We start from the raw sequence: 13,248 nt of genomic DNA, 5'->3' as shown, positions 1-13,248 counted from the left end.
AATTCTTAATGTAGATTACACAAAGGAAGCAGAGAACTGTGCAATTGATATGCAGACAGTTATCCCTCCATCTCTTTCCTCTCCCTTCAGGACCTTATGTGGTCTGTTTACAGCAAGTGGCCACAACAACAAATGGACTCAGGCAGTTGTCCAAGAAGCACAGAACTTAACAAAAAAAAGGTACTAAAGAGACATGACAATACATTGTAATTTACACAACGGGATGGTGAGTTTGTACACAAAAAGAGAAGTTTGCTACATTCCCCTATAAATATGGTGCCCCTTCAAATATACGCTACACTTTGTGTGACTTATTGATGATAAATCTATTTATTGTGCAATTTTTACAATTTTATTGCATTTCTCACATGTGATTTAACTCCGCACATCCACAATATGAACAAGCTTCAGTAATGACAATGTTAATAAGTGGAACCCAGGGTTGTCAGGGTTCATTTTTCTTCCTATTAGCTTCAATATTGACCTTGATGAACAGATTTTTTTTGTTCATTGTTAATAAACAGTAAATAACGTATTTCCTCTACTGTGTGTCGTTCTGTGTATCTTTCTGTCCTTTTGTCTATCTGTCCTTGCTGTTTATCTATTAATCTCTCTGCCCTCTCTTTGTCTATTTGCTCCTTTCTTTTATTTATCTTCTCCCTGTGTATCATGATGCCCATCGCCCTGTGTATCATGATGCCCATCTCCCTGTGTATCATGATGTCCATCTCCCTGTGTATCATGATGCCCATCTCCCTGTGTATCAGCCCATCTCCCTGGGTATCATGATGCCAAACTACCAGTGTATCATGATGCCCATCCCCCTGTGTATCATGATGCCCATCTCCCTGTGTATCATGATGCCCATCCCTGTGTGTATCATGATGCCCATCCCCCTGTGTATCATGATGCCCATCCCCCTGTGTATCATGATGCCCATCCCCCTGTGTATCATGATGCCCATCACCCTGTGTATCATGATACCCATCCCCCTGTGTATCCTGATGCCCATCTGTGTATCCTGATGCCCATGCCCCTGTGTATCCTGATGCCCATGCCCCTGTGTATCCTGATCCCCATGCCCCTGTGTATCCTGATGCCCACCCCCTTGTGTATCCTGATGCCCATGCCCCTGTGTATCCTGATGCCCATGCCCCTGTGTATCCTGATGCCCATCTCCCTGTGTATCCTGATGCCCATGCCCCTGTGTATCCTGATGCCCATGCCCCTGTGTATCCTGATGCCCATGCCCCTGTGTATCCTGATGCCCATGCCCCTGTGTATCCTGATGCCCATGCCCCTGTGTATCCTGATGCCCATGCCCCTGTGTATCCTGATGCCCTGTCTCAGTGCTGTGCCTGGCCCCGCCCCCCTGGCTGCTCAGTGGGGTTCTGGACGCTCGCGCCTCCTGAGCTTCCGTCGGCTGTCAGCGGCTGAGTCGAGTCACGTGACGCCGCTGCTGAGCGCGCGGATCCGGGGAAGGTTCTGAGCCCGGGGTCCAGCTGCAGGTGATTGACAGGTGATTGACAGGCGGCCGAGGATGGCTGCGATTGTCACGGAGACTCCGAGGTAAACAGACCCCAGTGGTGGGGACAACTCCAGGATGTGATGCCTGTGTTTGCTTAGATAACCTCCTTACCCCCCCCTCCCCCCCCTCCCCTCCCCCCCCTCCCCTCCCCCTCTCACTGGGTTTAAATCCCTGGTTTGAAAATTAAAGCTCCTGTGGAATTTTGGCAAATTCTTAATTTCCACCTGAATGTTAAAGCTCGTTTTCCGTCCATTGGGAACCTGGGGGTTATGTCCCCCCCGGGGAGGGGAGTGGGTGTTAAACATGTTTGATGTTCCCTGATCGAGAGAAACGTAAGCGCTCTGAGACGCCGCATGTGACGCGAGTTGTTGGTGTTTGAAAGAAACGTGGACACCTTCGGGGTCGTCAGTTCATCACCAATGCCACTTCACACGTACACAGTACACGTACACGTACGCAGCGAATGGGACGTGACGTTGATGTTGTCCCGATGGCCCGAGAGTCAGCCGTGTTTCTGTTAGCGTGGGAGCCGGAGCGGGTTTATGGATCCCAAGCAACGATGCTTGGGAGTTTTGTGGAATCTGTAGCACAGTCAATTCACTTTACAGTATATTCTGTAAAGCGCGTTGAGATGTCTAGAAGACATGATAAGGTGCTATATCAAATGCAAGGATTATTATTATTATATAGCGTCTATTACATTGAAATTTCTCAACAACAGCAACAACTTGGATTTATATAGCGCCCTCCACGCCGAACAGCGTCTCAGAGTGCCTCACAGTAACGGATCCCGGGGCTGAGCCGGGAGGAGGAGGAGGAGGAAGGGAACCAAAGGCGCGGTCGAAAAGAAAGGTCTTCAGCAGAGACCTGAAAATAGGAAAAGAGGGGGCGAGGCAAAGGGAGTGAGGAAGGGAGTTCAAGAGCCTCGGGGCTTAGTGGCTGAAGGCACGGCCGCCGAGGGTGGAGTGGAGGACTCGGGGGACAAGGAGGAGGCCAGACCCAGAGGAACGAAGACAATGAGTACTGTTTTGAGGAGAGAGGAGGTGGTGCAGAGGAGTGGAGGGATTTGAAGACAAGGGTGAGGATCTTGAAGTCGATCCTCTCTGGGACATCATAGAATTTTCTGCAAATTGTAGTTACTGTTTAGACGAATGTGGCAGCCAGTTTGCCACAGTAATAGCCATGAAGTGAATGCCTATTTTTTGCCAGGCGGATCATTGCCCAAGACACTGAGAGAAACCCTTCTCTTTTTGAAGAGCGCTGTAGGATCTTCAGGGTTCACCTGAACAAGCTGTCAGGACTTCAGTTTAAACCCTCATCCAAAGATTACATCTCCAAAAATTCAGCACTCCCCCAGCACTATGGGGTCAAAGTTTCAACATGTGACATTATCCTACAATCTTCTGTCTCAGAAGCAAGAATGCCGCCAACTGAGCCAGCCAGTCATCTTTTGCAAGAAGTGTGGTAATTGTGAATAGAAGCCATTTATTAAAAAACAACCTAGGAAAGCCTACTTTGTGGGAGATGTAAAAGGAACTGGATCACTATCTGGAACTGGGGAAAGGGAGTTAATGGGATATTCACAGACAGAATAAGTTGCATACCTAGTGATGAGTATGCATGAGTAGTAGGAAACTGGGCAGAATTGAGATGTGGAGATAGATAGAATTCTGGAATCCTGCATTCATACATTTGAGAGTTTTGGGAGAGACTCAAGTGGAGGTCATGTGAATGGAGGTTGTGTGAAATGTAGACTGAATGACAATTTCTCACTTCAAGCTTTCTTTAAATTTATTTCTACTTGCCGGCAGAGACCTGGCATTTCTGTTTTTCAGACTCAGCAGGGTAATGTACAGCTGATGTCAGTAACGGAACAAAGCTGTTTAATAGACAATAATGCAAATGAGCATTTTGTTTAGTCATAAGCTGGACCAATAGAAAAGTGTGAAAATATTTGCAAAAAATTGCAGAGCATTTTGCTAGCCTTGCGGGGCATTGCAGAGAAGTTTGCCAAATTTTGCAGAAAATTGTGGAGGTTGATTGATGCTATTGAGAGACACATTTTGCTGCTAACCTACATTTTTTCTCTTTTCTCATTATTAGTAAAAAATAAATAACACATCATAGCTTATTGCAAAAAAAACAATGTATTAATGTTTTAACAAAAACAGAAGATAGCACCTTTCAAAAGATGCAAAAGTGCAGTTTCAACACAGTTTGCAGAGAAATTCTAATATTCGAAATCAAATTTCCACAGAAACCAAACAAAAAATTCTCAGCCAAAAGTTTAGTGCTGGTTAAATTTTAACATGAGAAGAATATTTATAATTTATAATTTCTCTTATTAGGCTTTGTCTATTATCTTTGAGGAGGTCTGAATAAACATAAATGACCTTTCAACATCAACTGTGCTCACTGGTAGCCAAATGTACCTTTTCGCAATTTTAGCAAGTTTCACAAGTGGCTCAAGCTGAGCTCCTCTCCATGCTGCTATTTTGTGGTTTGCTGTGATATTTTCTCCAGCTGCTTTATAAGCATGCCATTTGAAGTTTGCAATAGTTGAAAGGGCAGGAATCACATTACTATATAAGTCTTTTTCTGCATCCATTATTGCTAGCTAGTGAGGATCAAAAATATGAACTGCTTTATAGGTAGCAATTGATGGATGCTTTTTCAAAATCAGTGCCAACTTTTCACTGCTGGCTTGCATGATTCTCTGGAAAAGGTTCACACATGCCTCTCTCCTCACTCTCAGAACAGGATGCCAACTATTCCTTTGTCCTTGGTCTGTACTCCTGTGCTTCAGCAGTGGCACAGAAATCAATAAACAAATGTAAATTTTGGACCGGTAAGTACAGATTGTGGCCCTGAGGCACAGCTGTTGCCTGACATTCTTCAATGAGTTTTATGAGCTCAGATGAGTGCTCTGTGACAAAGATTGCTTGGGCTTGCAATTCTGCAGTGTTATTGTTCAAGAGCGTTATTTTTCACTGCTAAGGTCTCTGATGCAATTCCTTGAAGAAATTCTGCCAAGACAGGCAAGTACTCACACAAATATTCAACAGTCTTCACCCAGGAGCACCAACGACGTCTGTGGTTTAATTCCATCCTTTGTCTCCATAACTTTAAGTACTGATGCCGGTGCATTGGACTTTGGCAGAAGACTTTTTTGACCATAACAACCACTGTGTTTAAGTCCTCCAGTATAACAGATCAAATTTCCAAAATCAAGTTTAGAAGATGGGCAATGCACAAAACAATCCCGACAGAACTGTGTTAAATGCTTTGATTCAGGTAGCTTGCACTGACTGTGGCAACTGCAAGCACTTTATCAAAGTTAACCATTTTTACATTTAAGACTTTTAGAAGAGCTTGTGACACAGTGGCGTGGTTGACTCACTGCAAAAATTTTACTCCAATAAGATGCTTCTCCCCAACTTTCTGCAGTAGCTGTGGCAGCACTGCCAGAATACTGCGCCCGTTGGAATCAGTGGTCTCATCCAGGAACCAGTACACATCCGTGTCCTCAACATATTTCTTCAAAAATGCTTCATGCAAAAATGCTTCATGGAGATGCCATCTTTGGATGAGACTTTAAACTGAAGTCCTGACAGCTTGTTCAGGTGGACTCTGAAGATCCCACAGCACTCTTCAAAAAGAGGAGGGTTTCTCTGAGGAATAAGCTCCTTCAAGTATGTATTACAAAGCTGTGATGGTGTTGGAATAATCCCTCCGTTTCTTGTACTTGCATAGAAACTCTTGGAAGGCAGTTTTTCAAGTAGTATGTCTGCTCTCATCAAACACTGCACAAAATCCAATATGAATTATGTTCTCTCCATAGATGATGCAGTGGCTCTAGAGAAGCAGGTTGTCAGAGCAAGTTATCTTTGAGGTCCAGATCCACCTATAAAGAAAAAAATAAAAATTGATCTTCATGATGCATTTGTGGTTAGAAATGTTCTGTCTGTTTGTTTTGGTTTGCTGTGGTTGTTTTATGTGCTTTTAAAATTCAATCAAAAAAGGAGGGAGATTAATTTTTGTAATAGTTACAAATTAAGATTTTCTTTCAAATTGAAGTGAAAACTAATAATGATACATTTTCGTTTAATATTATATATATAAAAAGTATGTATTACAAAGCTGTGATGGTTTGTAATAAGTATGTATTACAAAGCAGTGATGGTTTTTTTCTTTACTGCCGCTCACACTGTTTCCGAGATTTCATGTGCTCATCAGTGAACTTGCGAACATGGGCAATTGTGTGACAACAAACATGGCGAAACACCTGACCCCCTTCTTCATAAAGGCCATCTGGATAGAGCACAGTTTCTATCTGAGAGATAGGCGGAAAATGAGGCTTCCTCGTGGGATTTACAAAAACTTGGGACAGTTTTGTATTGAACAACCTAAAAAGCGAAACAGCCCGGAGAGGTGTGAATTTCCTGAAAATGTAGTTACGTTCAAAATACTAAATATCTTAATTTGAAATAGTACAGCACTTACCAGGACTGTGTGGGAGCGTGTGTGACGCAGCTGATTTTTCCTGTTGAGGTTCACTCACCGGCGAAGTCGGTTTCCCGTCGATTCCGCGATCCCAAAAGTCACTGCACCGCGCATGCGAGGTCGGAGCCGCTCCGGCCACAGTAGCGGCGTTGAGCGAACAGCGCGAGAGGCCTGGGGCCGAGCGCACTGTGGGTAACGGTCACTACCCGAGGTGCTTCTTACAGTGGGTTTGTAGCAGACGAGGCCCGCTGTTGCGGAAAAGGTGCGCCCGCACTTTTCTATTGACCCAGGTCATAAATACTGAGAAAAATGAATGGAAAGTTAAATAGCTGCAAAATTGGTCTACAGCAGCTGATAAAAAAAAATGTCAGGGAAGAGCTGCAGGACAGGGAATCAGGTACATTTGCGCATGTCAACATTTGGGGAATTAATATTTTGTATTTTTTTAAAAAAAGTAATCTAAATAAAAGGAGTACTATACATTGAACATACTTTCCTTCCGTTCCTCAACACACACACACTCTCACACACACGTACTTATTAAAAACATAAAGATTAATGGATATTTAGGAATCATAAAAAGAAAAATAATCTCTTTGATGAGTTCAAATGATAAAACACCGAGAGTTTGTTGTTCCTATTTTCGGAATATTGAAGCTATTTTTCGAACATTTAAAAAATTCTGTTTATTGCCATTATTTAAGAATTGAATCTGCAATACAGTATCACAGTCAAAAATAAAGGGGTTTCTAAAATTGTCACTACATGTACTTGGTCATTTGATGAGTGTTAATTTTATAATCTCCAGAAGCAATAAAAGCATTTAACTCCTTGAATAGTGATTTTAACATTTTGTCAGGTGCAGTGATTTTAAAATTTTGCATAACTGAGTGAAGCTTCTCCTCTGTTTACTATTTTCCCTTTGAACAGCATAAAGCGAGCTGTGGTCCTGATTAATGGCATCGACACTGGCAAATTTCCGCGGCTATTGTCTCGCATCCTTCAGAAGCTTCATTTAAAGGTACTCAATGGCAGCTGTAGTAGTGATGCCTATTTTTACTCTGTCTATACTGATAAAATGACAATGTCTGTCTGTCTGTGCCCTTCAGGAAGGATTTCAATAACTGGTTGACATAGATACATGAGTTATACCTTATTGCAAAGGACTTGTACTTGGGAGTGACATGGGCATATTTGTTTTCGGGTATCTCCTATCGTTCATGAGTTGACTTAAAATGTATTTCAGTTTTGCGTTGATTGCTGCAGTTACACCTGGTGTCTGCTGAGTCAAAGTGGCGTTGTGGCATCGTGCAGTTACACCTGGTGGCTATGCCGGCTGACCTTGGAGCCGTGGCATCCTGCGTCACAGAGCACGCACGTAGCCAAGCGGCGCGGGAACAAAATAAAGAACACATTCAAAGCTAAGCCACTGCAACAACAACAAAATTACATTTTTAAAGCGCTGAGTCCATCCACTGAGTCCTCCCAAAAGGAGTCCTCCCAAAAGCAGTCCTCCGAAAAGCAGTCCTCCCAGATGAGTACAGATAAAGATGAAATGTCTGTCTGTGGGTCTGTCTGAGTGTCAGTCTGCATTCCATATTGGATCCTTTGGTTGCAAGCGAAGCTGCAATGGGGACAGCTAGTTATTAATAAAACAATGTGATCAAAGTAGCAGGCATAAATGTTTTTTGTGTTGCATTTAATGCTTTGCATGGTAATAATAATCATCCTTGGATTTGATATAGTAAAAAATGGATCGCTTTTAAGATCCTCAGTCTCATTTCGAAATCCCTTCACGCCTTGGCATTTCCCTATCTCCCCAATCTGCTCACACCCTACTCCTCTTCCTGCCTTCACTCAGCTGGCACGGGAATGCCACACATTCCTCGTCCCCTCCACTCCACAATTGATGGCCGTACTTACACCATGACACCCCGAATCTCTGGATCTCCTTGCCTCAGTGCCTCTGTCTTGCCACCCAATCTGCCCATCTTCAAAATACACCTGAAGACTTTCCTCTTTGACTGTGCCTTTGGTCACTTTTACCCCTTTCCGACTTGGTGTTGAGCCACGCAGCTGTTAAGTGCTCCATGATGTTACTCCTGTGAAGGCTGCTATATAAATGGAAATTGTGGTTTCCCCCTTTCACGTTGGGAGGATGTCTCAAAGCTCTTCACAAGATTTACTGTGAGTTTCTCCTTATATCCTGGCTTGCAGTCCCCAAGATAAAATTGGCTGTTTGTGGGGACATTGCTATGTAAAAATTGGCTGCTGCGTTTGCCTACAAAAATAGTCATTATACTTTACAGCAAAATCCTATGAAGCAATTTGAGATGCCTCGATAATGTGATAAGGCACACTTGGAAATGCAACAATTCAAGGATTCTTCTTCATACATGTTGATACCACCAAATTTGTTGGTACCACAATGAGCTGTTTCTTACTTTAGGATGAACGTTCATTTAGCGAGGAAGAGGAAGAAAAACTTCAAGTTGCGCTTTCTTTGGAAAAGCAAGATCTACATCTCGTGCTGGAAACCGTATCTTTTATCTTGGAACAGGTATTTTCTTCTGATTTAAATATTTATTCATGAAGGACCTTATTTGGTCTGAGTGAATACTCCGTGTTTGCAATACCTTTCAGGGGCTTTGTGTTGAACAGTTTTACTTTGTAAAGTGATGGGAGGAGCAGTGAAGGTTCAATTTTGATAAGTTATAAAAACACTACAATACCAGAAAACTGTAAACTTAAGATCCTATGGGAATTTGTGCTTCAATCATACCTCTTGTCCAGTATAGTAACCTCATCAAAAATGTTATACAGTGCACAGCAGAGGTCGTTTTACAATCTGAATGAATTCATTTGGTTCTGGTATGTGTTTCTCTAATTTATTCTTTTGACTGACTGTTGAGTTTCGCTGGGAAGATTCCTGTTATGTGATAAGTGAGTTTACTGGAATTGGTGTGGAGTAGTTTTAGCAATGGACACAAGGGACACGCAGATTATGAAACTTGTGAAACAGTCCATTGCTGGAGGCCAATAGTTTTATTGCAGTCAATGCTTGATTTGTACCCTTAGAGCACATTTATTTTAACAGTGCAGTCCCCTATTTTAGTGTTTAGCACACTCGCCACGCAAGCAAAAGGCCGGATTCGATTGCCGGACAGTATGAAACCTTATGCAAGTTTCCTTACTCCACACAGCTCTGATTACTTAGCAATAAATTGGAACTCAGATTGTAGTTGATTGACGGATTGCTTTCCGGGTTTAATAATCCCTCCAAAAAAAATCTGGTCACTCAATCCACAACTGTTTATGGAACACTGCTGTACGCAATTGGCTGCCGTGCTTTGCCCACAAAATACACAATCAATCCACTTTACCTGCACCCAATCGGTTTTGAAAATAGAAAGGCAGAAAAATAGTCTGGAGAAAAATAAATACATTTTTATGTAAAACCCCTGGTTTTAATTCTGCATGATTATCAAATATGTTTATCAAAAATGAATTCCCTTGAAAACAGGATGCCACTACCCTGCACAAAAAACAGAGCAATAGCACATCCTAAAGAAATATTCTTTCTTATTTGTATTTCTTTCTTGTATTTCTTGCTTTTCTTGCTCAGCATATAATTATTAGGTTTGACTATTGCAGATTAGCAATTCAGTGCTAATTGAATGCGGCTAATACTCAGTTAAACCTCCTGAAGTGTGTTTACCACGGCATCTCTGAATATAGGGCTCAACACGTTTAAATAAATACAGCATTTAGAAAAGGGTGAAATAAGTTCTACTGCATTTGTGATCCTACTTTTATGAACAGGTAATACAGCAAAAAAATTACAATGTATATCATCATTCATTATATATGGTATTTGACATTCTGTAATCCAATGGATTTCCCACTGTTAGTGCGGCTGCAGTCATCTCCAGTGCAGACATGCAGACATTTGAAGTGCCATGATGCACAACTAGTTGTCATTGGTTGCTGGTATCAGACTGCTACCACTTCTGTGGAGAGCCCAGCTTTGATTTCCAAAGGAATTTTAGTGTCTGTTGGAAGAAGGGCAGTAAACGTCTGAAATTTGTATTGGAAATGGAGTTAAAATCAGCAGCAGACAATTGTGCCATTAGCTGTAACTAATTGCTTTAACTGAGGAACCAATTGCAGCTGTCAACATGCACAAAACAGCTGTTGGATTGGTAAAATGTCAAATACAGGGTGACCAAAAAGTTGTGTTATCTACCCAGTCATCTAAAAAAAATCATTTCTTTAAGACTTATTAGCTGGGCCAATAGAAAAGTGTGGAAATGTTTGCCAAAATTTGCTGACAAATTTTGCAGGAAAATTGAGAGCGTTAATTCGTGCTATTGAGAGACACATTTTGTGAAGCAACCCGATTAAAACTATAGGCATATATTTCCTGAAAATGTAGTTATGTTTGAAATACTAAAAATGTTAATGTGAATAGCACAGCACTTATCAAGAAGTGGTCGCAGGAGCTCAGTTTAGGCCCTGGGTGCCAGTGGAAGCTGATTTTCCGCTCGCGTTGCTTCCACTAACCCAACACTCCCGAGGCCTACATATTGTGTTTATAGGTTTGTAGCGGAGCCTAACACAATGTGTGTACAGGTTTGTAGAGGAGCCTAGCGCACAGTGTGTTGGTTTGTAGGGGAGGGGTGTGGGTTGTAGCGCAGGTAGGTGTTTGCAGAGCATTCCGTGGAAAAAGTGCGGTCCCACTGTTGTATTTGTAGAATCATAGAATTTTAGAATTACACAGCACAGAAGGAGGCCATTCGACCCATCATGTCTGAAAAGAGCTATCCAAATCAATCCTATTTCCCCCCCTTTCTCCCCATAGCCCTGCAAACTTGTCCTCCCCAAATAATTATCTACTTCTCTCTTAAAAGTTGTTATCGAATCGGCTTCCGCCACCCTTTCAGGCCATGCATTCCAGATCCAAACAACTCGCTGTGTGAAAAAATTCTCATCATCTCTGTTTCCTTTAACAATCCTTTAACTATTTTCAATTGGTGCTCTCGGGTTACCGACCCACCCACCAGTGGAACTAGTTCACCCTATCAAAGTCCCTCACAATTTTGAATTTATTTTAAGTCTCCTCTTAATTTTCTCTGTTCCAAGGAGAATAATCCTAGCTTCTCTAGCCTCTACTGATAACTGAAGTCCTTCATTCCTGGTACCATCCTGGTAAATCTCCTTTGCACCCTCTCCCATGCCTTGACATCCTAAAGTGTGGCCAGAACTGGACACAGTACTCTAGCTGAGGCCTAACCAGTGTTTTATAAAGGTTCATCGTAACTTCCTGACTTTCCTGACTATTCCTCTGGCTCTGTCCCCATTCCCTTAAAAACTGCCACCATCACGCCCACCCTGAAAAAACCCTCCCTTGATGCGTCGCAGCTATCAAGCTACCGGCCCATCTCCAACCTCCCCTTTCTCTCCAAGGTCCTGGAAAGAGTTGTCGCCTCCCAACTGCGCTCTTTCCTTTCCACCCATTCTCTTTTCGAACCCCTTCAGTCGGGTTTCCGTGCTGCCCATAGCACAGAAACTGCCCTGGTCAAGGTCACCAATGATATCCTGACCATCTGTGACCAGGGCTCCCTCTGCCTCCTCGTCCTCCTCGACCTATCGGCAGCATTCGATACGGTCGACCACGCTATCCTACTCCACCGCTTGTCCTCCCACCTCAACCTTCAAGGCACTGTCCTTGAGTGGTTTAGGTCGTACCTTTCTCACCGTCTTCACTTTGTCTCGACGAATGGCTTCTCCTCCACCCCCCGTACTGTCTCATGTGGTGTCCCTCAGGGCTCTGTCCTCGGTCCCCTCCTCTTCACCCTCTATATGCTCCCCCTTGGTGACATCATCCGCAGACATGGAGTTAACTTCCACATGTATGCGGATGACACCCAACTCTACCTTTCCTCCTCTACTCTCAACTCCACGACCACCGATGTCCTGACAGCTGCCTGTCCGACATCGAGTCCTGGACGAGAGACAACTTTCTTCAGCTCAACGTGCGAAAAACCGAGGCCCTCCTGATTGGCTCACGTCAGCGCCTCCGCACCTCAGGCGCTGACACCATCAGCATCCAAGGCTGCACTCTCCACCTCTCAAAGCCAGTCAGGAACCTCGGCGTTTTGTTCGACCCTGAGCTGTCCTTTCTCCCTCACATCCGCACCACAACTGGCACCGCCTTCCATCACCTCCGGAACATCGCCAGACTACGGCATTACCTCACCCCTCACGCTGCTGAAACCCTGGTCCACGCCTTTGTCACCTCAAGGCTGGACTATGGGAACTCTCTCCTCGCCGGCCTTCCCGCCACCTCCCTCCACAAGCTGCAGGTCATTCAGAACTCTGCAGCTCGTGTACTGTCCCGCACCAGGCTTCGCGACCACATCACTCCCACCCTCGCTCGCCTCCACTGGCTCCCCATCCCCCAGAGGATTGATTTCAAGATCCTCATCCTCACCTACAAGGCCATTCACGGCCTTGCTCCCTCCTACCTCTCCAACCTACTATCCCCTACCTACCTGCCCGTACCCTCCGTTCCTCCGGCTCCGGTCTGCTCCACGTCCCCCGCCCCAATCGCCCTGCCATTGGTGGTCGGGCCTTCAGCCTCTCAGCCCCGAGGCTCTGGAACTCTATACCCCAGTGCCTTCGCCGCTTCCTCCCTCTCCTCCTTCAAGGCCGGTCTCAAAACCTTTCTCTTTGACCGAGCCTTCAGCTCCCCTCTCGACTCTCTTCCCCTTCTCGCTCCCTCCCTTCCCTCCCCTCACCCTGACCATTTCCCCCTCCTCGCTCCCTCCCCTCCCCTGACCATTTCCCCCCTGCTCAGGTCATGACCCAACTGTGCAGCGCCTTGGGACGTCCTCCTGACGTGAAAGGCGCTTTATAAATGGAATCTTGTTGTTGTTGTTGTTTTGTATTCTATGCCCCTGTTTATAAAGCCTAGTATTCTCTATGCTTTTTTTAACACCTTTATGTACCTGTCCTGCCACCTTCAAAGATTTACTTATATGAACCCCCAGGTCTCTCTGTTCCTTCACCCCCTTTAAGATTGTACCATCAACTTATATTGTCTTTCCTCATTCTTCCTTCCAAAATGCATCACTTTGCATTTATCCACATTAAACTTCATCTGCCACATGTCTACCCATTTTACCAGTTTGTCTATGTCCTCTTGCAGTCTGCTA

The 13,248-nt window shown here is 44.1% G+C and overlaps 1 protein-coding gene across 2 annotated transcripts in view; it reads left to right on the top strand.

Moving 5' to 3' along the window:
- The first annotated feature begins 1,393 nt into the window (after positions 1 to 1,393).
- The window catches only part of commd10 (COMM domain containing 10), a 56,930-nt gene continuing 45,075 nt past the window's right edge, over positions 1,394 to 13,248 (top strand). Inside the window, exons 1-3 of one of the 2 annotated variants that reach the window (XM_042333828.1) lie at positions 1,394 to 1,569; positions 6,962 to 7,052; positions 8,481 to 8,591. In XM_042333828.1, the coding sequence (XP_042189762.1) occupies positions 1,541 to 1,569; positions 6,962 to 7,052; positions 8,481 to 8,591 (231 nt within the window). In that variant the 5' untranslated portion in view covers positions 1,394 to 1,540. The remainder of the gene's footprint in view (positions 1,570 to 6,961; positions 7,053 to 8,480; positions 8,592 to 13,248) is intronic. The other variant, XM_042333830.1, reaches the window with a different exon arrangement.

This window comes from Callorhinchus milii, unplaced genomic scaffold (assembly GCF_018977255.1).
Source record: "Callorhinchus milii isolate IMCB2004 unplaced genomic scaffold, IMCB_Cmil_1.0 Scaffold1, whole genome shotgun sequence".
Classification (NCBI taxonomy): domain Eukaryota; kingdom Metazoa; phylum Chordata; class Chondrichthyes; order Chimaeriformes; family Callorhinchidae; genus Callorhinchus; species Callorhinchus milii.
Note: the sequence above shows the minus strand (reverse complement) of the source record. Positions and strands in the feature narration are given on the sequence as shown.